At 36.9% G+C, this 20,431-nt stretch overlaps 1 protein-coding gene across 1 annotated transcript; it reads left to right on the top strand.

Annotated features, from left to right (window-relative positions):
• Positions 1 to 11,234: 11,234 nt before the first annotated feature.
• Positions 11,235 to 20,258, top strand: LOC144636961 (uncharacterized). The gene is made up of 10 exons (XM_078496154.1): positions 11,235 to 11,613; positions 14,193 to 14,249; positions 14,803 to 14,865; positions 15,696 to 15,941; positions 16,078 to 16,234; positions 17,934 to 18,044; positions 18,307 to 18,389; positions 19,415 to 19,480; positions 19,839 to 19,899; positions 20,197 to 20,258. Exons 1-10 carry the CDS (start codon positions 11,464 to 11,466, stop codon positions 20,256 to 20,258), a joined length of 1,056 nt encoding a protein of 351 aa, XP_078352280.1. The 5' UTR covers positions 11,235 to 11,463.
• The last annotated feature ends 173 nt before the right edge of the window (positions 20,259 to 20,431 follow it).

Genomic DNA, 20,431 nt, shown 5'->3' with positions numbered 1-20,431 from the left:
TTTTTTGCTTCTAACGGCAAATGTAATGTTAACTTGAATAAAAATTTTGTCTCCAAATAATCCTTGACCGTTCAAGTTTTGTTTTCTGTTCAAATTTTTCAAGTTTTGCGTATTTAAAAAACAGTGATTAAACCTCATTTATTGCCTACATTTTGTGACATTTTAACGTTGAAATTCCGTTAAAACGTAGCCTGCGTAGCAGACATCTGTGTACGTTTTTTAGTGTGTTAAAAGAGTGCGCGATCGCGAGAATACGCGCGCTGGAAACTACGGTGCCTGCTACGCAGGCTATCAAGCCTGTGTCATTTAATAACACCAGAGAAATGGAAATTTTTTCGCATATTACCTGAAGTACAATTTACCATATCAGTGGTCATTTCAAATATAGTTCTATCAAAAACCATTCAATATCTGTTCTTATGAACGAACATAAGTATTTTGCTCGTTGGCACTTACCGATAGGTACAACTAGTTTTAATACATGCAGCATTGCGTTGCAGAACATTTCGAGTTACTAAATACTCTAAGCTGTCAATGAAGTTAAAAGTGACGTCATAGTGGTGACCTCTCTAATACGAACACTTTGCTCTGTTCCTTCGGTGTCCGTATTAGAGAGGTTCGACTGTAAGTTTGAATTCTTTTAGTTCTACTTTTCAATGTGTTCGATTTTTCATAAACAACCGATAACTTTAATTTGTTAATTTCACCCAATTACTTCGTTCGCAGCCACAATATTTTACCGAATATGAAATGTCTATCAACGAAGTTGAGGCCACCCCAGAAGTCAGGGATTTCAGGAACATGGGAACATGGTCATAAATAGACTGCAAAACAGTCGTTTTTTTCTCTTGAAAAAGCGCTTATCGAAATCGTTTAGCGTCTGTCCCCAGTCCCACTCACAGTTTTGACATTGGCTCCAGACCTCTCGCTTTCGTACTAAGACCTAGCGCGTTCGCAAAAGATACGACTGTTTTGCAGTCTAGGTCATAAAATAATTGGGAACAAGGGAACAAAAGGAAAATAAACCACGGAACACAAGAACAAAAGCTTTGTAGCTGATTCTTGGGAACAGGGATAAAACAAAATCGAGACAATAATTTTAGCGAGCTAGGGAACACGAGAGAACTCTTTTTTTGGGGGGGGGGGGGCATGGAACCCTCCTTTGAGGCTCTCAAAGTTAACCTGGCCCTGTAGAAGTTTGCGTATCCGGAAAACTTGAACTTGCCATTAGTAAGTTACTCCGAGCAAATTGGCAATCGACAGTGGAACGTTGCGCCGTAACTTTGCATAAGATTCATTTGGGAGCTTGCAACTATGCACTTTGTCACACGCAACTGAGTCCATAGGAATATGTAAGGAACCGGCCGGGAACATTGGTAACCTTTCAAATCAATCATCACACGACCTGCATTAGGTGGCACTAAGGATGTAAACACGTAACAAGCATATTTTGTCTATTTCGTATTCAATAAGGTGCTTTTCTACTTATGTAAACAGGTTATTTCCTGCTGACGCAATTCCGGTAAAAACAATACTGTATGCTGACGCATTTGTGGCCGACAGTTGCCTTTAGCCGTTCCAAGAAGAGCCGTCTGGTCCCGCAAGTCCTAAACAGTTCCTTTAGGCGCAGTTAAGAATATTCACCAAGACATTTTCACAACTTTGTCACATAATCAAGCTTGTTAAATGGAATAAGAAAATAATAATAATTAATAACTATATATAATAACAATGACTTAATATTTCTATTACTATGATCAAATTCGTATCACAAATTAAGAAAAATTGCAAACTACTACGTTAAAAAAGGGTAAAATACTTACAATATGTACTTTTTATTCTATTAAAAAGCTAAAAAAGTATATAAAATTCAAATATTTTACAAGAAAACAAACATAAACTGAAGTTAGTAAATATCAAGTAAAATAAAATCTAGTTAAAAGCTATTCTAAAAAGGTGGGTCTTTAACAATGATTTAAATCTATTGACAACTTTTTGCGGTAAATTGTTCCATTGACTGCATAAGCCAGGTCCGGTCTTATACGTGAAAATATTTGCCTCGTTTTCATTTTTGCACGGACCTCATTGCGCTCACTGACGCCATTACGTCCGGTCGAACCAAATAATTTCTTGTCCGAGCCTACCACTCAGTAAATATGTCCAACATGTGATTCATCTGATAAACCAATTTTATGATCAGTTATTCTCTTTAATCGCTACTGTGAATTATCAAGTATCTCCAGCGTTAGAATATGAAGGAGATAGTTCTCAAGGGTAACATCACGTAGTCTGAAATGGGAAAACAAACAAACGAAGCTAAAGAGATCTATTTATTCTCATTTATCACTATCCGATATAACTTTAATTGCGTCTTGGAAAATGACATAAATTTTCGTTAACTTTTTTCTTTATTTTATACGTGCTAGTGGTTTTGATCATTTTGACATCTGGCCGACTCAAGTGACGTCAATAAAAATTCTGAACTTAAGGGTTGACGTCCTTAGTAACAATTTCCATAATAAGTTGTCTTTTTTGTTGAAAACTTTGGACATTTTAAAGGACATTTTAAAGGTAGGGAGGTAAAGATCGCATTTAGCTCTCTTCAAAGGTTATCACGAAAGACTGGCATAAAGGAGACGGCTCTATCTAAAATGTAATATATGAAGGAATATATGTAATTAGATTTTACAATTTTATATGTTACAGCTACTGTGATATATAGTTGATATATACTGTGATATAGTTGCCCGGGCGGACTTCGCACCACCAAGACCAAGCGAGTAAAAGAGGATAATTATACTTTCTTCCTGTAAGGCTTTCCTATTCTATTCGAGAAATAGTTTTAATGTAATATATACTAGCTCACGGATTCTGCCAGTAAAAAGACCTGGCAATTTCGCTAATGACTCCTTGTGCTTGACAGGTATAAACAAGGGCCGTCCATTTTATACTCTTCGTTTGTTATTTGATTTAATTTTATAATTTTTCCTTTGGAGTTTCCCAAAACTTAAACTTGAATAATATCCCGACAATATACTCCAAGGTATCATGCAAAAAAGTCGGATTCATGTATCGGAGGATGCTACCACGATAAGATGTATTGATCAGTTTCAAATTCAGCTGCCGTTTTAAGTGCTTGTAAAACGATCATTTCCGCTGTAAAGCAATCGAAATTTTAAGCACCGTTTGGCTCGAACTACCTTTTACCACTAACACGGAATTCATCCCACGAGTTAACTTCGATGAAACGCGAAAGGAACCGAATGGGCAGAAAAGTGACTCTCGTTTCGCCAATGTCACAGGTCATTAAGCGCGTTTCGCTCAAGGCCATATGAACGAGGTTGGTCCATTTTCATTGATGGAGTTAAGGTGGCCCGCGGCTAATTCCGGGAGCGAAGGTGCCATTTTTTAAATCGAATTGTGGGGATGAAAACCGTAACCGATTTCTTTGATTTTTGGTAGTCGTAATAACAAATGTTTAAATTTTATAAATCTTTACCTTTTAAAGCCCAAAATATAAACAATCGCGAGAAATAAGCACTTTATGAAAAACCTTTTTTTCAAAAATATGCGAATATTTTCAAAACGCGAAGATAGATTTTTTTCTAATTAAGATCAATTACTTCAAGTAAGCCTAGGTTTCATGTGAGCAAGTTTCAACTAAATTGGCTGGGTAGAAATTGCTGCACAGTTGACTGTTCATTTTTCGCATAAAAATATTGTAATTGGATATTTTTGCCAGCTATTGCAACAATGCTTAATTAATGCTAAGATCACTTCTGTCATTTGAAAGCTCAATACCTCCTAAAAAGTTGCTGAAAAATCTGAAACGATCGGTTATTCTCCGCAAAAGTTATATTGAAATGAAGCATAAGTGGTTTACGGTGCGAAAATTGCAAATTAGAAAAATTCAATCTTTTTCGCATTAAAAAAAATCGACCGATTTTTTTTCTTTTAATTTTTAGTATGCAAAAATCCAACATATAAGCAAACGCCCTCATCTAGTTTCGAGCGTGAAGTCTCGATGAAACTCGTCAAATTTGGCTCTTCAAGATAGCTACCTCTCGTCCTTCAGTTTAAAGCGCTTTGGAAACCCCTCTACTAACAGTAAATTATTCAAACATGCCGCATTCTCAAGATTATTTAGCACCTGGAAATGAACGCCCGTTTATTTCAAGGTGCTAAAAAATCTTGGGAATGCGGCAAGTTTGAATAATTTACTGGAACACAAGGGTTTCCAAAGCGCTTCAAAATGGAAGACGAGAGGTAGCCATCTTCACGTACTAAATTCGGCGAGTTGAATCCAGTCTTCACACACGAAACTAGATAAGGCCGTTTGTGTACATGCTGGATTTTCTCATACTTTAAAAAAAAAGAAAAAAAATCGGTAGTTTTTTTTGTAGTTCGAAAAACAATGAATATTTTAAAAAATACACTTTACGCACCGTAAACATCTTCTGTTTTATTTGCTTATAACTTTTGCTAGGAGTTTCCGATCTTTTCAGAATTTTCAGCATTGTTTTAGCTGGTATTAAGCTTTCAAATAATCAATGCAATCAAAACATTTCACAAGCGTTGTTGTAACAACTGGCAAAAATACACAAGCATAATATTTTTAAGCTAAAATCTAACAGTCAACTGTGCAGCAATTTCTACCCAGCCGATTTCGTTGAAACTTGCTCACATGAATTCTTGGATAATTTGAACGTATTGACAGCAATAAGAAAAAAAATTATCTTCGCGTTTAGAAAATATTCGCGTTTTATTAAAAAATAGGTTAATTTAAAAGTGCTTATATTTCGTGTTCACTGTTTTTGTTTGTTCCAAATTTTAAAGCTTTATTAAATTTAAACATTTGTTTTTTCGACTACCAAAAATCAGAGAAATCGGTTAAGGTTTCCATGCCCAAAATTCGATTTATAAAATAGCACCTTCGCTCCCGGAATTAGCCGCGGGCCACCTTAAAAGCCGTATGAAGTGTGCCGCCAGGTTTTTTCTGAAAGTCCATTATAGCAATGGTTATATATGATTAACAAATTCACTGTCACTGTTAATTTGAAAAATGCGCTTAGGCATATTAAGACTTAAACAATCCGAATTAAAGACCCAATAGCTAGCTGGGGAAACCGTTTGTTGGTATATGCTACTGCTCGAACACTCCATGTTTGAATATCAGATAGTGTCATCAAGAAAGGAATGACAGGGTTTGATGAGAACACCACTCTCTTTGGTGCGTAATTTTTCAGTTTTATTCCCTAATTGGTATCTTTTTTGCCGATGTTCCTTTCGTGAACCGTTCATTTTTTATTGAGCAGTTGCTTTCATTACAGTTTTTCGTTTCGTCAGAAGCGAAGCGGTATTGTTTTGGCTCAGTTATAAACTATTGACATGTTGGTGGCTACACTATCCAATAAGAGAAAATTTAGCAGTCGGCAAAGTGAACATGTTTAATTTTAGCAAGTCAAAACTGGTGAACACATGTCGCTCGGCTTAATTAATCGTCACCGACACGGAGCAGGTGGAATGCGACTTACGACCGCAATGCATGCTTGTGTTTGTATCCTTTCAGCCAACTTACTCGTGTCCGCCGCCGTTTGGTAAGAAAATACTCAATTGACAGCAAACGTGTAAAATGCCGACTGTAAACAGCTAGTAGCTCTTTATCAGTTACGTGACTGCTATTTGAACTCCATTGATAACATTGCTGGCTGCTCGTACCATTATTTCATGAGCCTCACCGAAGTGTGGATCTCCCGTCAAATTGAAGTTCACTTGACGTTCTTGTGTGCTTCTGATCTCTGAAGTTTGTCTCTATTCAGTTCGACAACGAACTCCCGCACCTCAAAGAAGCACCCACGATTTGGTTTCACGCTCAACCTTGAGCGTTGGAGAAGGGTCCAGCATAGTCCACTGCAACGCAAGAAATGTAAGGAAATTTGAAGCGTTTGAAAAAATGCAACCATAACGTCACCGTTTTTAAATCTTAGACACAAATATCAGTCGTTGGTACACCAAAAAAAGATAAAACCATCAGAAACAGATATCGCCCATTTCGTCAGCCCTAAAAAACGCCGAGACAGCCGCTTACCCAAAGGTTTCCAACGAAAACTATGCTAGAAAAGTAAGAAAATTTGGGGCGTTTGACCTCTGACAAAACGGGCCGGGGAAAAAAAGGCAACAATAACGTCACCGATTTTAAATCTTATACACAAATATCAGTGAGCTAGTGATACACGCAAAAAAAGAAACAGATTTCATACATTTGACCATTCGTTCATTCGACCTTGAGCGAGAAAAGGGTCCAGCATAGTCCACTGCAACGCAAGCCTTGCTTTGGGAAGTGGTTCGATAATTTCCAATTGATTCGTAGCCTTGTTCCTCTTCCTTTTGAATATGTTGTACTCGGTCTCGTATCGGGCGGCAATGATCTAATACTTCTGGCCTACATGTGGCAGGGTGGGAACAATGATTTAATAGCTCGTGGTAATGCTTTACACCATAGTTTTACTACTAACTATGTTTACACCTAGCTTGGTAACCCAGTGACCTCTCGGTAGATTTAACCGTTATCACTGACTTCGTGGGGAAGATATTCAGCAAAACCTTAACGGCCTCAGAACAAATGAATCTCTCTCCGTAAAAAACTTAGTATTCAGCTAAGTTTTTTTACGCTTATTTAACATTTGCCTTCTAGAGCTCAAGGTTGTAACGTACTCGTCGCTGTATTCTTCGCACTGTGCTGAACATCAGCCTCCGATTCCATGCTTGTCTTTTTATCATCTCTACTTTACATTAAATTACATGTTAAGCAGCACTCTTTTCACCTGATCAATTCGAACCAAACGCGCCCAACTAAAAAATCGCTCCGAATCCACCCTTGACGTTATTTTTTTGTTATTTTACATCAGAAGGGTTACACCGGCATTCGCGCCCTCTTTTCTCTTTGAGGTTTTCATCTCTGGCATTTCGCTTGGTCTGCAATGATAGGAAGAGCCGAATCCAAAAGAAACCACGCGGTGATCACTTTTCTGCCACAGTTAAGCCTCTTATACCTACGCGGACCAGAATTTCCTGAAGGAAAACATTTCACAAGTGTCACAAGTTGCGAAAAGAATGCTAAAAGCGTCATTGTTGCTCAGAAGTATGCTCTTGATCTAGGTGTGAACATGCGTCGTTCCTTTCGCATTATGTATCAAAATATTCTGCCTTTTTGCTTTAAAAACATTTGTACGGTCTTGTTTAAGCAATGTTTGCTACGAGGCCAAACAAGTGGACCTGAATTCTTTGGCTTTCGTGTTAGAGTAGCTTAGAGTTAAAATCGACTGCTGGCGTAGGTGGTGGTGGCTGTGAACAAAAAGAGAATTTTCCCCAAATGTAGCATCTAGTGCAAGCAGCAAGTCAGGTTTTTTCCAGATATGACGCGTGCAAGTCTGCAAGTCGAAGAAAGTAATGGAAGAAAAAAAAAACTGGATGAATAATTTCTCCTGATCATCCCAGCGTACGTTTGTGAAGCTGAAGAAGCTAACGAACATAGGATATTATTTGTTCTTCACATCGCCCAATCACATTATCTCGTTGCTCATTAGCAACACCTCCAACTTACAGACTTGCAGTGTCACTGCCAGACGAGTTAGAGTTGATATTAGTGGGTGCCGGACAAAACCCGTCTCATGGAAATGAGCCAACGCTTCTAAACCGCAGCCATTTGGAAAATATTTGTATAGACTATGACTTGACTGATCTCTGTGGAAAAAATAAAAGTGTTATCGATCTTGCTCAATCAACGTCATTTAGTAAAGCAAAACGTCTCGAGGATCTGGAGGGTACAACAGTAAATCATTGGTGTACTTAAAATAACGTAGATTTAGAGATTACCAACCAGAAATGACATGGATTCGTCCAATGTATGATGCCATGGTCTCGGTTGGACAGGTTCTTAATCATGCTGACACAACAGGCCTCCCAGGTTGTATTAGTTTTGTGGATTTTAAGGTTGCATTCAAGCGCCGGATGCTTTTAGACCTTATAGAGTGAATACATTATTCGCTTCTTAGTCGACTAACGAAATTTCTCGGCGCTGAGCTCGAGAATGTCATACACTAAAAATCCTATCTTCAATGATTTTCCAAAGGTATCACATTCGTTTAGGACACGCGTGTGTTCTAAACAATGTTTTTTGATAGCTGTCGGTATGCCTCGTCGATATGCGCCTGACCTAACGAAACCGCAACAGCCCCACCTTTGTCGGCAAGTGTTCTTATGATATTGTTACGTGAGTTGATTCCAAACTTCCCACTTAACCTTGGATAAACTGTTGCAGGAAGTTGTTTTCTTGACATTAATAGTATTTACAACTCGACCAACGACAGCGTTTTTATGTAGCTTGCCTTAACAACCATTACAACATCTCTTCGGCCTGGTTCAAAAACATCATTCTTATTAAAAAAATTTCACAAACTTAACTATGGGAAATGACAGTCACCAGGAAAAAAGATTTACAATCTGAGTATCTCGCTCATCGCATAATTAAACTTTTGTTGATAAAAGATTGAGCAAACATTTGTAGGAGCAGTCAATGAACCACTTGTGACGTCATCAATTTGATGGTCAGCAGATTTTGGTGATAAGCATCTGATAGAGCTAGGTTTGACCTTTTCACAGAACTATTAATTTTGCGTATCGGTCGCAACTTGACAGAGCTGATCAAGAAAAAGTCAATCACTTTTTGGTGCAAAATCGTTGCTTAAACAGGCCAAAACACCTGTAATAGATCGAGGTCCTCTTTTCAGGTTTTATCAATGTTTTAATCAAAACTTTTTTGGTCTAAAGGAAGGACGGATACAGTAAAAAGGAGTGGAAATAACAATGCCGAGAAAAACGAAAAGAAAAGGAGCAAGAGAAAGAAATGGAAACGATTTTGCAAAAAAAGGGCCAAATTTTGGCTTATGCGCATGCGCCAAAGTACCATTTTGTACTTTTTTTCCTTGGAATCTTCATCCTTGAAAATCTTGCTGCATTGTGGAAAAGTGCCTTTTAAGCAAAGTTAAGGGAAATCAGGATCGTAGCACCAAAAATTCAGTTTAACGGTAAAAAAAACCTGTTTTGGAGAAATTTGGCCCTAAAAAAGGGGTATTAATAGGGGTATTTTAATAGCGGTATTTTTACCGCCATCGCAGTCATAAAAAACGAATATTTCTACTCAATGCAATCGCTTTCCATCGCTACTTGTACCACGTATATAATAAATCATTTTAATGAAATTCCCTTTCTTTAGAACATTTCCTTTTATTTTATTTCAGTTAATTGTTTAACATTAGTCACGAACACTGCCAAGTACGTAGTTCTATTTTCTGCCTGTCAATGTTCTGTAGTTTAATTTCGAACGTGACATGACTCGCACGAAATGTAAAGAATTATGGTTTTCCTAAGTGTTCATGCCATTGTTTTTGGATAATGCCAAGCGTTGCCAACACAGCTGTTTGGAGAAATTGAGCCAATATATCATTTCTTCACACTTAGATGTCGGATAGTATTTTAACGTTTTTTTTTCGTTTCATCAAAGCTTTGAGCTCAAAGCTACAGCTCAACCCAACCAATATTTACGATTTACTGTACTCCGAATGGACGTTTGTAGTGCAATTTTTCCGCAACCGATCAACATAAAATGCTGAGAAACGGGACTATCTGTTTGGAATTTGCGGTAGAAATTTGCGTTTAATATTGTTTATGTAAGCTTTACAAAGCATTTAGTATTGTTGTTGCCTGTAGAGCTGACTAAAGCACTTGTAAGTTGACCTTTTTAATATAACAGTGAATCTCCCAGCCCTTTTTTTTACTTTATTTATGGCCTCTCCTATAGCAAGTTTCGTAGCTACGCAAACAATGTGGGAAACTGTAGCTGTTCTTCGATTTTTAATGGAATATATTTATTGCATAAATATATCTTTCAATCCTCACATATTTACATAAATCGCAGGTGGGAGTAAATGTTTAAATCTTATCGGCTAATTTGATCCCAACTAGCTTAATTTTCAAGTCGCCAGTCACATCAAAAGCTATCTGGTAGATATGACCTTGCTATTTTTAGACTTTCAAAAAAATTTCATTTCCTTGTTTCTATTAATTCTGTAAAAATAATTCTTTTCCAGAGAAATGAGCATTTATCTGATCTGATCATAAGAATTCATGCAGCGAAGCTGAAAACTGTAAACATCACGTAAATTGAGAAGAATCAGTCTCATGGTAAAAGGTAGACGACACTACTTACCAGCTACATAGGTATTTTTGTAATCATTTTTTTTATTATTTATTGATGAGAATTAGTAGTTGGACAGTCCATCCACACTTTTTGCCGTCGAACATGCCATCTTTAAATAAGTGGAAGAGTCGTTAGAGAACAGAAGATCATACGGACTCGTGGTTAGCGCACGATCAGGTCCACATAGTCTGCTCATACGCTGACTCCTTTTGGAAGACCTTGGATTCCATTTTTCCGTTTACCTTGTGTCAAGGAGTGATAAATATCTTTCTTATTAGGTTTCAACAAAGAGGAACATGTGCACCATCAATTCTTTCCGTACGGAAATATTGGTTTTTAGTCCACAAGTCCCTTAAAAACTGATTGCGACTGCTCAGTGGACGTTCACGTCTTCCATTCCACAGTCAACATCCTTGTTTTTTCCTAACCTAGCTTGGGGGCATTTGAAACTGTTAAGAATTTTTTTAAATGTTTTTTTTTTTATATAATCTGTTGATAACGGATTGCGAGTAAGCCTCCAGTGGAAAATATTATTCACCAACCCACTGCACAGAATGTGTTAGTACAATTAGTACTGCTCCTATGTTCATATTATTTTTCAATTCAATCATAGTCGAGAAGTTCCTTTTTCTGATGAAATTTTAAATTTTGCAAATAGTGAAACCTTCACCAAACAATGTTTAATTCTCAGCACGTACGTTCGGAAAACTTTATTTATAACTTTTTCTTTTGTTTGATATTAGAGATATAAAAATTATTTGCGTGACACACTTGTCAGTTCTCTGACAATAGAAAACCGAAAGCTATCATTAAGACTTTTTATGTTTATTCAACCGTCGCAACAGAATTGCATATATAGATAGCCATGTTATGGCAAGCACACAAAAGTTAAAAGATATTACAAAGATTAAAAATTCATTAAGCATTTTATCAGCTTTTAAATTCCTTCTTTACGAATCCTGTTTCGACATCATGAACAAATCATCTTATCGTCATTGATGCATTGCCTACGTCAGTATGCGGTTTTAACAACAATGCTAGGCCAATCAAAACGTTTGAACTATTTGCGCTGCACCTCAATCTTGAGATTTTGTGTAAACTAATCTTTAAGGCTTCCTCTTCAACAGGGCTTCAGGAAGGCCGCCTTCAAGAAATAGCGGAATAATTTAATAGCGACGTTTTGACCGCTATTTGACCAGTGAAATATGGTGGCGTTTGAAATTCACTTGCTGCATAACCGTGTCCGTAAATGGATATTTGTTACCTGGTTTGCTCTGTGCTGTTTGGGAGTTCAAGAATCAACATTTACCGACACTGTCACAAGAGCACGTTGCATTGCCAACTGTTACACTATGGTAAGTTAGCGAAAGTTATTTTTAGTTTTGGCGTGAAACAGTAGATCAGCGAGAGCTATCAGTGTGCTTTCTTTTAATATTAAATTCATTATCAGACAACAGCTGTTGTTGATTGGGTAATTTTCGTTAAGTTTCGTCCAACGCAAGTGACACAATTCAATTGGTTCGTGTCTGATTCGGCGGGGAATCAGTTGTTTATCGCGAATAGTGACAATTTTTTGTCGTGATTGTTGCTAATGTCAAATGTAAACCGCTATATTAGAATTCGTAGTTTCTATGCGAGGAACATGTTTCCTCTATTAACTGTTATATTGCTGCTGCAAAAGAGCAGCATCGTCATCTATTTTTGATCTAAAATGTTGTGTTGGGCTAACAGAGATACTCGTCTAATAATCAACGTGGTGCGAAAGCAAAGCGGAACATTTTTGAAAATGGAATGATGTCACATTTTAAAATATAGTTTCTCTTTTTTTCTAAAGTCATTTTATATCTAAGTTTTCTAAAGAAAAATACATTATTTAACCGGCTAGATCTAATATTAGTGATCTTTTATTAACGACGAGTAATTCTAAATTAATGACCAGCCTGTACAGTCTATAAAACCGCAATATTAAAATGGAGGTTGATACGCTTGGCTAGCAGTGTAGGGGATGATAACCATTCCACAGGGCTTCCAGCAGTTTCCGTTATGTCAGTAAGACGCAAGGAAAGACGTAATACAAACAAAACACAATAAAAAATATTGTTCCTGTTTCGATTAAATGAATAATTTCATGAACCCGCATTCATTAATAGATTGTTATCTCTGAGAATTATTCTAAATAAGTGGATTATGATGCACACTGGCGCATGTCCGGCAGGTCTTATACAGACAGCCTGCCCCAAAACTTCTTTTATGATTAAATACGCAGTTAAAAGCTCTTTGCACCATTTAGGCGCAATCTTTTGATTTCCTGAACGGTAATGACAAAATTTTGATATATACAAATATTTTTGTTACAGTCATGCAATAAGCTTTACAGGTACATTTAATGAAATTTCCCAAAATCTCGTGTAGTAACACGTCAAACAAAGGCCATAAGGTTTATAAGGCTATTAGTGCATCACATACATATCTTTCGTTGAACGAACCAGTTCAATTCTGAAAATTTGGTTTGTTATGTTAAGTGATCCTATCACGTCGTCGGTGTGAAACAATTGTAAAAAATAATTTCACGGTTAAGATATTTCGTTATAAATTTGCCTTCGAATCGACAAAACAAGACAATTGTCCGTGACGTTTATCCGGATAAACTGCTTAAACGGACACCCAAAAATTTTTACGCGTGTCCTTTGGTGTCCGTATGAACTTGGTTCTACTGCAGAACAACAGCTAGATGAGATAGCTATTACAATTGTATTGGTGAACAGACCGAATGTTCATTATACCTGACCTATGCGAATCATAAAAGATGAGATAAACATACCATTAAATGCCGGTTAAAAGCCCTAGGACTATACAACTCCGTAAAAGGGGTTTGGAGTGGCCAGAGGAGCTTATAATCCGCATAAAAAGAACTGTTTGGAAATAAGCTGACAAGAAACATTTTTACGACCCTAATGACGGCCGGGATAAACTGTAAGAATTACACTCTGTCTGTTTAAACGCTTTGATCTTTATTATGTATGCACTTTACTTGCTTTACCCCTTTTCTTTTTGAAGTACAATGTTCTGTAACCCCCCCGTACGTTGGCAAGTTAATAGGGAAACGTTGAAAGGGCTTTTAACCGGAATATCTTTATTTATTTATGTATGTTTTAATAAAATTTCTTATATTACTAAGATGCGACGGCTTTTAGTTGAACGCTTTTATGCCCGCAACGTCACCACCAAACTACGCCGTACGTAATTAACTGTAGATTTTACAGTGTTGCTACTCAAACCGGGCCACTTGGAAAAACATTGGCCAATCAAAACATTAATTGAAACAATGGGTGGCTGTCTTTTTCGTAAACAGATGACGTTAAAGCATCAACAAATTCTGTTACCAAGTGAGGCCGAAAATAAAAGTCCTTTTTACCTGAATTTGCATACTATCGACTTCAGTATACTGTACACAATCTACAGATCCCATCTGTGGCAGCAACGTATCATAATAATATTGATTGAACTTTAAAGACTTGGCTTGAAGACTCGTTTTGTTACTGCAAAACCAAAACCGTTCAAAACTGCTCAAAATTTGGGATCGAAGCTCACGAACCGGAGGTCGGCATCTTTGTTAAGTTTTTTTAAAATTTGGTTCGTTTTCGAAAAACGTCACCATCCTTTGTTCTTAATTAACGTTTTTATTGGTTAATTTTTTTCCAAGTGGTGCGGTTCAAGAAGTTGTCCAGCAGGACTTTAGTAGCGGGCAGTGCGCGTACTGATGTTTATGCTTTTCATAAATTTGATTTGACGCGACACGTCCTTGGCTTTAATTATAACTGACCTACAAAAGAATTCGTTAGTAGAAAGCATCTCCGGGCTAATTGTGGCCGTACGATATGACAGAAAACACAAACATTTTTAATTGTTAACTCTTCGAGTGTTTTTATTACAGTACGCAGGGTCCAATAATGACTCAGAGAAGACTTGCCAGACTGCAGCTTGCCAGGAAGTAAGTAGTCGCATATTGTAGTGATACGTTAGATTCCGATTCTTCCTGCCAAACCTTCCCCACTACAGCCCCCTTAAAGTTTATGCCATCCTGAAATCTACAGCCAGCCGGCCCGCGAGTATTGGTTGCCCCAAAACGTAATATGACATTTTTTCTACCTTTTTGCGGTATGCTTATTACATAAGCAGATAGTTAAACAAAGGCCACTCCGGCAGGCAATACAGTTTAAACTAAAAGTATGTGTAAGATCGGTCTTTGTCATCTGTCTTAAGTCATCAAAAGAAGCAGCTCTCAAAAGAAGCAACAAGCAGAACGTTTTGGCTCCTTGGGTTATCAAATCTAAAATTAAATGGCAATGGCATGGTTACTGTAGGAATTCTACTTCGAAAAACGAAAGTTCTCTTCTTTTACCTTTACCTTGCCGGCTACTTTTCTCAATATCATTTAAACAAAATGATTTCTTGATCAGCCCAAACTGCCCAAAAATGCTCGAAATTACGAATGTTGCGATTGTCAAGTATGTTGTATTTTGATGATACCTTTATTATTTCAGTGTTTATCACCATGTGAGAATTGGAAGAGCTTCTCTAATGAAACACAGTGCCTACAAACCTGCGTAAGTACTAATAATGAACTATGTACAAAATTAAACGATAAAAGCTTAAAAATAGGAGTGATAAAGCCCTATGTAACTCAAGAAAACGGCGTTATGCGTGCTCTGCACGATCGAAAATATTGTTTTGAACAGGTTCGTATTATTAAAGTAGACAATATTTTAAAAGATAAAGTAAAACTGAAATGGCTTCTATGACTTAATATTGTTCAAGGAATCATACAATCCTTTTCTTTTTCTTTGAAATCTAGTTGCTTTAGTTGCCGTTGTATTTTAAATTTTATGGCAAGATTGAATTCTCCGTTGTTTCCAACTTACTCAAGTTTTTCAATTGATGGAGTGGCGGCTGGTTTTAAAGGATTCATAATATCTGTAGTTTTTTTATTACTTTCAGTAGAATCCAACTTTCAAATCATAGAATTGATCGGTTAAGATTATTTTGTGGTCCCAGCGATGTGCATGCTCAAGTACTTTCAAAGTGCTTATTATCTTGATCGCCCTCCTCCGCCAGATGTTACTCGATATGGGATGTTAGTGAATTGGTGGGAAAACCCGGCATTGATTTGCCGGGAATTGCTTTCCGTTAAATGCAACAGCAAGTATATCACTCCTTATATGGCCCCGCTTCTTCTTAAATTAACAAAACACACTACTGGCTCATCACACAATAGTCAACATAGCACAACGATGCCCCACGCCCTAAACAAGGAACGAAACAATGATTTTAGTATTGAAATCAGAGGTACGAAGGATACTGAGTGGTTTAAATCATCATGCATCAGGCTTCATGATTGTTAATACAATTGCATGTAATACAGTTTGCCTTCTTGCAGATGAGCTCAAGTAGCTGCGAAGCAAGTTGTAAGTTTTTGACGCAGTTAAATAACTTCTCCTCTATATTGGATGGAGATGGGTCTACGCCACCAACACCTGGCACACCAACAGTAACAAACAAGACCTTCGCATCTATCTCATTGAAGTGGGATCCTGTGCAGAATACAAGTGGCAGTCCTGTGTACTTGATTGCGATGGACATAACGGGCGATGAGGATCCAGTTTCCCCTCAATACTTTAGACAGGTACGTTTCCACGTTCAGTTACCAAGAAAATTGCGAAAAATTTATTGGCATTTGTCCAAATAATCGTTTTCATGAGTAACGTGGGTAGTTAGTTTTATTATAGTTACTACTGCTGTTCATTTTCTTGACGCTTTAGGTGTTCACAGTGACTCGAGGCACTATAGATACCCAACCGTTGTGTGCCTTAGTTTCAGACATGCGGACAACTTTCAATGGATTATTCTACAAATTCAACATAGCAGTTCTTACCGAGAATTCATCTATCAGTTACGGAGCACAAACAACAGAAATATGTAAGTCACCGTGACAAAATAATAAAACTCTTTGCTACTTTCATGTACAGTAATAATGTTTTTTGTAAATGCTTTTGACCGGGTGGATGGTAACTCGACTTACAACACTTCCTGGGGAAAATTTAAATAAGATAGATAAAAGCCGGATGTGCCTGCGGATATCCCTTATATCGTAACATTCTGATAAATAGCCATGGGCTTATATTTTACTCAGATATATCAGTGGGGGATGGTAGGGGGCTTATTATTCCAGAGTAGCCTGCAGATACGCTAAGGTTCTCTTGTGAATTTGCAACTACGTTGACCGTGTCACGGATTTTAGCCACATTCTAGGCAAAGGAAATGACCCTCAAATTCGTTTAAATACATAAAATAACCTCTTAAACAGTGAAGGGATATTTTAATAACACGCTAAATCCAAAAGAAGGTACGGATGACCAAAACTGTCGAAGATTGAAACGGATTGCGATATGGGTTTTTGAAATACGGTCAGGCGGAACAGTTTTCAATTCAAAGCTATGTCTGCTTATAATTATATTATATACGCGCGGGAGACACATTGGCTGCAAAGAAACTATGGTTTTGTCATTTTGAATCATAAAATTAATTTATTTACAAATATATAGTTTCATAGCGAAGATTTGACAAAATTTAATAGCAAAAAAAATAAACTTAGCCATGACACAGTCCCTTTAAGAGGACAAAATTAAGGGTAAGCAAGTGACGTCAGTTGACGTCACATTATTAGCGCACTGGTTTGGTTCTCTTTTTGATAATAAGTGATGTCACAGCATTGTAAAAGTAGTTTTAGATCCACAAGGGGCGATGCCGAGTGGTCTCAAACAGCTGCTTTTTACATAATAACTTGACTACAACAAACACCTACCATCTTCACTGATCTTTTTTTGCTTAGTAGTTTAATTCAGGGGGGAGGAAAGTCGGCACTTTTCTTTGACGACATATAGCAGTGCCGAGAAACGGTGCAAGCTGTGTCAATCAAGCCGTTGCTAGGAAAGACGACACCCAAAGTTTTCTTTTCTTAGAAAGATTTAAATGTCAATGACTGCATGCGTGTGAAATGCAAATAGTGGGTTTTGTTTTTTGTTTTTTCCCCCCCCGGGGGTTTTTTTTTTTTTACCCAAAATTTTCACCTGGTGTTTCACCACACTGAAAAAATTTTGGCGGGGGGGAAAAAAAAACGAAAAAATTATCACGGTTGACATTTAACAACCAAAAAATGGTAAATCATTTCAGAATCATTGAAATTATTTTAATTAGTATAATTCGCAGGCCTTACTTTTGCCAGACTGGGCTGCCGACTGGTCACAGTTATCGCTGTTTGTTGTTTTGATGTCCGGCAAACTTCAAAGGAGCAAACAAAATGCAAATAGCTATTGTATTTTGTGCCCGGTCAAGACCAGAACATGCGAACTAAACAATGACCTTTGTCAAGCTACTCACTATGCCCCTCCCCCCCCGCCCCGCCCCAAAAAAAAAAAAAAAAAAAAAAAAAAAAAAAAAAAAAAAAAATTTTTTCCTTTCCAAATTTTTTTAAAATTTTTATAAAAATTTTAACACAAAAAAAAATATTTTTCTTTTTCTTTTCCTATCATTTCTTACTACTGAGTAGAACGAGCGGAAACGTTCTCCAAAAGGTCTTTCCCTGACAGCTATTTGCATTCTTGCTTATACTTTTCAGCTCTGCCGAAGCCTGCACCAGCCCGTAACGTAACAATACCAAGTTTTGAATATGACGGTGCTCAACCGAAACAAAAGTTGAAGTTGACAGCGTCTTGGACTCCACCAGAAGGCATGTATTGTCTATAATCAGTTTATATATCAGTTTGGCAGCACGTAAACACGATGTTGCACTTTTAGGTTAATTAAGTAACTGGATGAAAGAGCGAAGAAATTGCTTCAAAACGTTCGACTTGAAACTGATGAAATGATTTGATTTATTATAAAATCTTGAACTTATAAAAAGGTATCATTACCATTGTGTTTGGGCTGGCGTGATTTGTATATTTCTTGAACGATAACAATCTTATCTATTTTTTTTTTTTTTTACCGAGAAGAAGCGCATCCCATTTCAAATTACGCCATGATCTGGGATCAGCGATGCCCAGGCCTTGCTCCAAAATCGAGCACAACCGCGGTAAGTAGACATCGCATTTGGTATTGTCAACATGCAATACTGGAAATCATATGCCGGAGACGGCTGCTGTAGTTTATACAGTATTGCCCATTTTATTGTCAATCGATTTTTAAATATATCTTTAATCGTGAAAAGCAAACTTATTCCCCCTCCTCCGAGTGTTGATTTATTTTGTATCTTGCAACTTCAAGATTACGATGAAGTATCTTAATTGCTTTATAGATCGTTTCTAACAACGTTTTCATCACATTCGGATCGCCATTTGAAAGCACCTTTTGATGTTAACACTTGATTGTTCTTGGACAAAAAGAAATATTGGTTTTGCTTAATGCAATTTATTAGTATAATTAATTATAGTTAATTAATTAATTATTTGATATGTTATGTAAAATTACGTAAGCCGGATTAATTCTTTTATTCAGTCCTATTAAGACCGCCCATACTATTTCTTTTTTGTTTATAAATATTTATTCTTTTTAGACCTTTTTTTACAGTATTAGATAATTATTTAGAGTTTTCATTTGACCACTGTTTTATGTAAAAGAATCAGCCACAACAAGTTTACTTATTGAAAAATTTAATAAACAATGAAAATTCTACAATATTTTAATCGCTTCACCAAGCCCTTTTAAACGCTTCAAAGTCTGGGGACTATACTAATAATAATACTATAATAATACTATAATAATACTATAATAATAATAATAATAATAATAATAATAATAAAAACAATAATAATAATATATTGCACAAGTCATAAATGCAATAATAAGTTATTGTAGTTATGACTTGTAAATAAGTCAATATCTGATCGAACAATTCAGTAATCTAGTATACCGCAAATACTCAAAAAGCACCAATTTCCTGCAAGTTTTGCATAACGCAGGGGGGGGGTGGGGTCTCGAAGGAGGCGCTTATTCGAGAAATTATGGTAAATATTCGGCTCTCTATAGACCAAGCGCTTGGGGGATACCATAAGGTTTGAAATGTCTTTTATAATGTTTACTTTAATCGATTTTTCACAGTCCCCGCAAGCTAGTGGATCTATGTACATTGATGAAACAATAAAGAAATGCAATCATACGTTAAAGGTAAGAAAGGTCAGCATGTGTTTATAAGATAATGTTGGTGATATTGAAAAATGATTACTCTCAGGTAAATGTCGGTCAGAAAACAATTGGAGATTCCCACAGAATTGAGTCAAAAATCGCGTTTATGTCCTTCGCTCTCGTTTTTGTTTCATTTATTTCACCAAAACGGCTTAAAACGAGATAATTATTAGAAGTAATATTCGCACAGCCACATCGCATGTACGGTTTCAACATACCATAATATCCTAATACCAATAAACCAATGTCGTAATTACCTAAACAATCATGATTATGTGAGCGAGCACAGCAAGAAAAAGTGTTACGTTTGCCATAACCAGTACAAACATTTCCATTGCAGGTTTATGCACTGAATCAGTGTATACCGAGTAATCCAACAACGATCACTTATGAATATCTTGGTAAGCAAACTATCGATAACGAAAACTACTTTTATTTCTTGGTCAGTCAGTCCACTGCAGATGCGACGCAGTCGGTAGTGTTGAGGGCCTGTTTACGCAGGCGGGTACCTGCACATAGGGTTACCCCCTGCTTGTAAACAGGCCCTAGATAATTCCGGGGATAATCTGGGCCCGAACACTAAAAAATAAAGAACTTATGAGAAATGTACATGATTTCAGTAATACGTTAAATAATTCGAGTTTGGTAGTAAAATATATTATAGTAGTAAAATCATTTGTTATTTTCTTACTTCACAGGCTGTCAGAATATCACTAGTTATCCCACGGACCTATGCTACAAATGTAAGAAAGACTTTTAAATCTGCCTGTATTGCTGTGTCCGGCGGGTCTTGTACAGAGATTTATGTAGAGCTAGCTCGGTTACGCTTTTCCTTGTGCGGTTAGCAACCAATCAGAGATACTGTACGGTTTTCCGCATTTCTAGGTCATTAGTTTGAAATTTTGTAGCTCAATTTTCAGATGTCTTTTTCGC

This window comes from Oculina patagonica, chromosome 13 (genome assembly GCF_052425735.1).
Source record: "Oculina patagonica isolate OP01 chromosome 13, crgOcupat, whole genome shotgun sequence".
Classification (NCBI taxonomy): domain Eukaryota; kingdom Metazoa; phylum Cnidaria; class Anthozoa; order Scleractinia; family Oculinidae; genus Oculina; species Oculina patagonica.
This window is presented reverse-complemented; position numbering and strand designations above follow the sequence as displayed.

Excerpts from the sequence above, each read along its gene's own strand:
- LOC144636961 (XM_078496154.1), top strand. The coding sequence starts at position 11,464 with ATGGTGGCGTTTGAAATTCACTTGCTGCATAACCGTGTCCGTAAATGG. Across the intron at positions 19,481-19,838 it reads AATGCAATCATACGTTAAAG|GTTTATGCACTGAATCAGTG; the intron begins GTAAGAAAGGTC and ends TTTCCATTGCAG. Across the intron at positions 19,900-20,196 it reads GATCACTTATGAATATCTTG|GCTGTCAGAATATCACTAGT; the intron begins GTAAGCAAACTA and ends CTTACTTCACAG.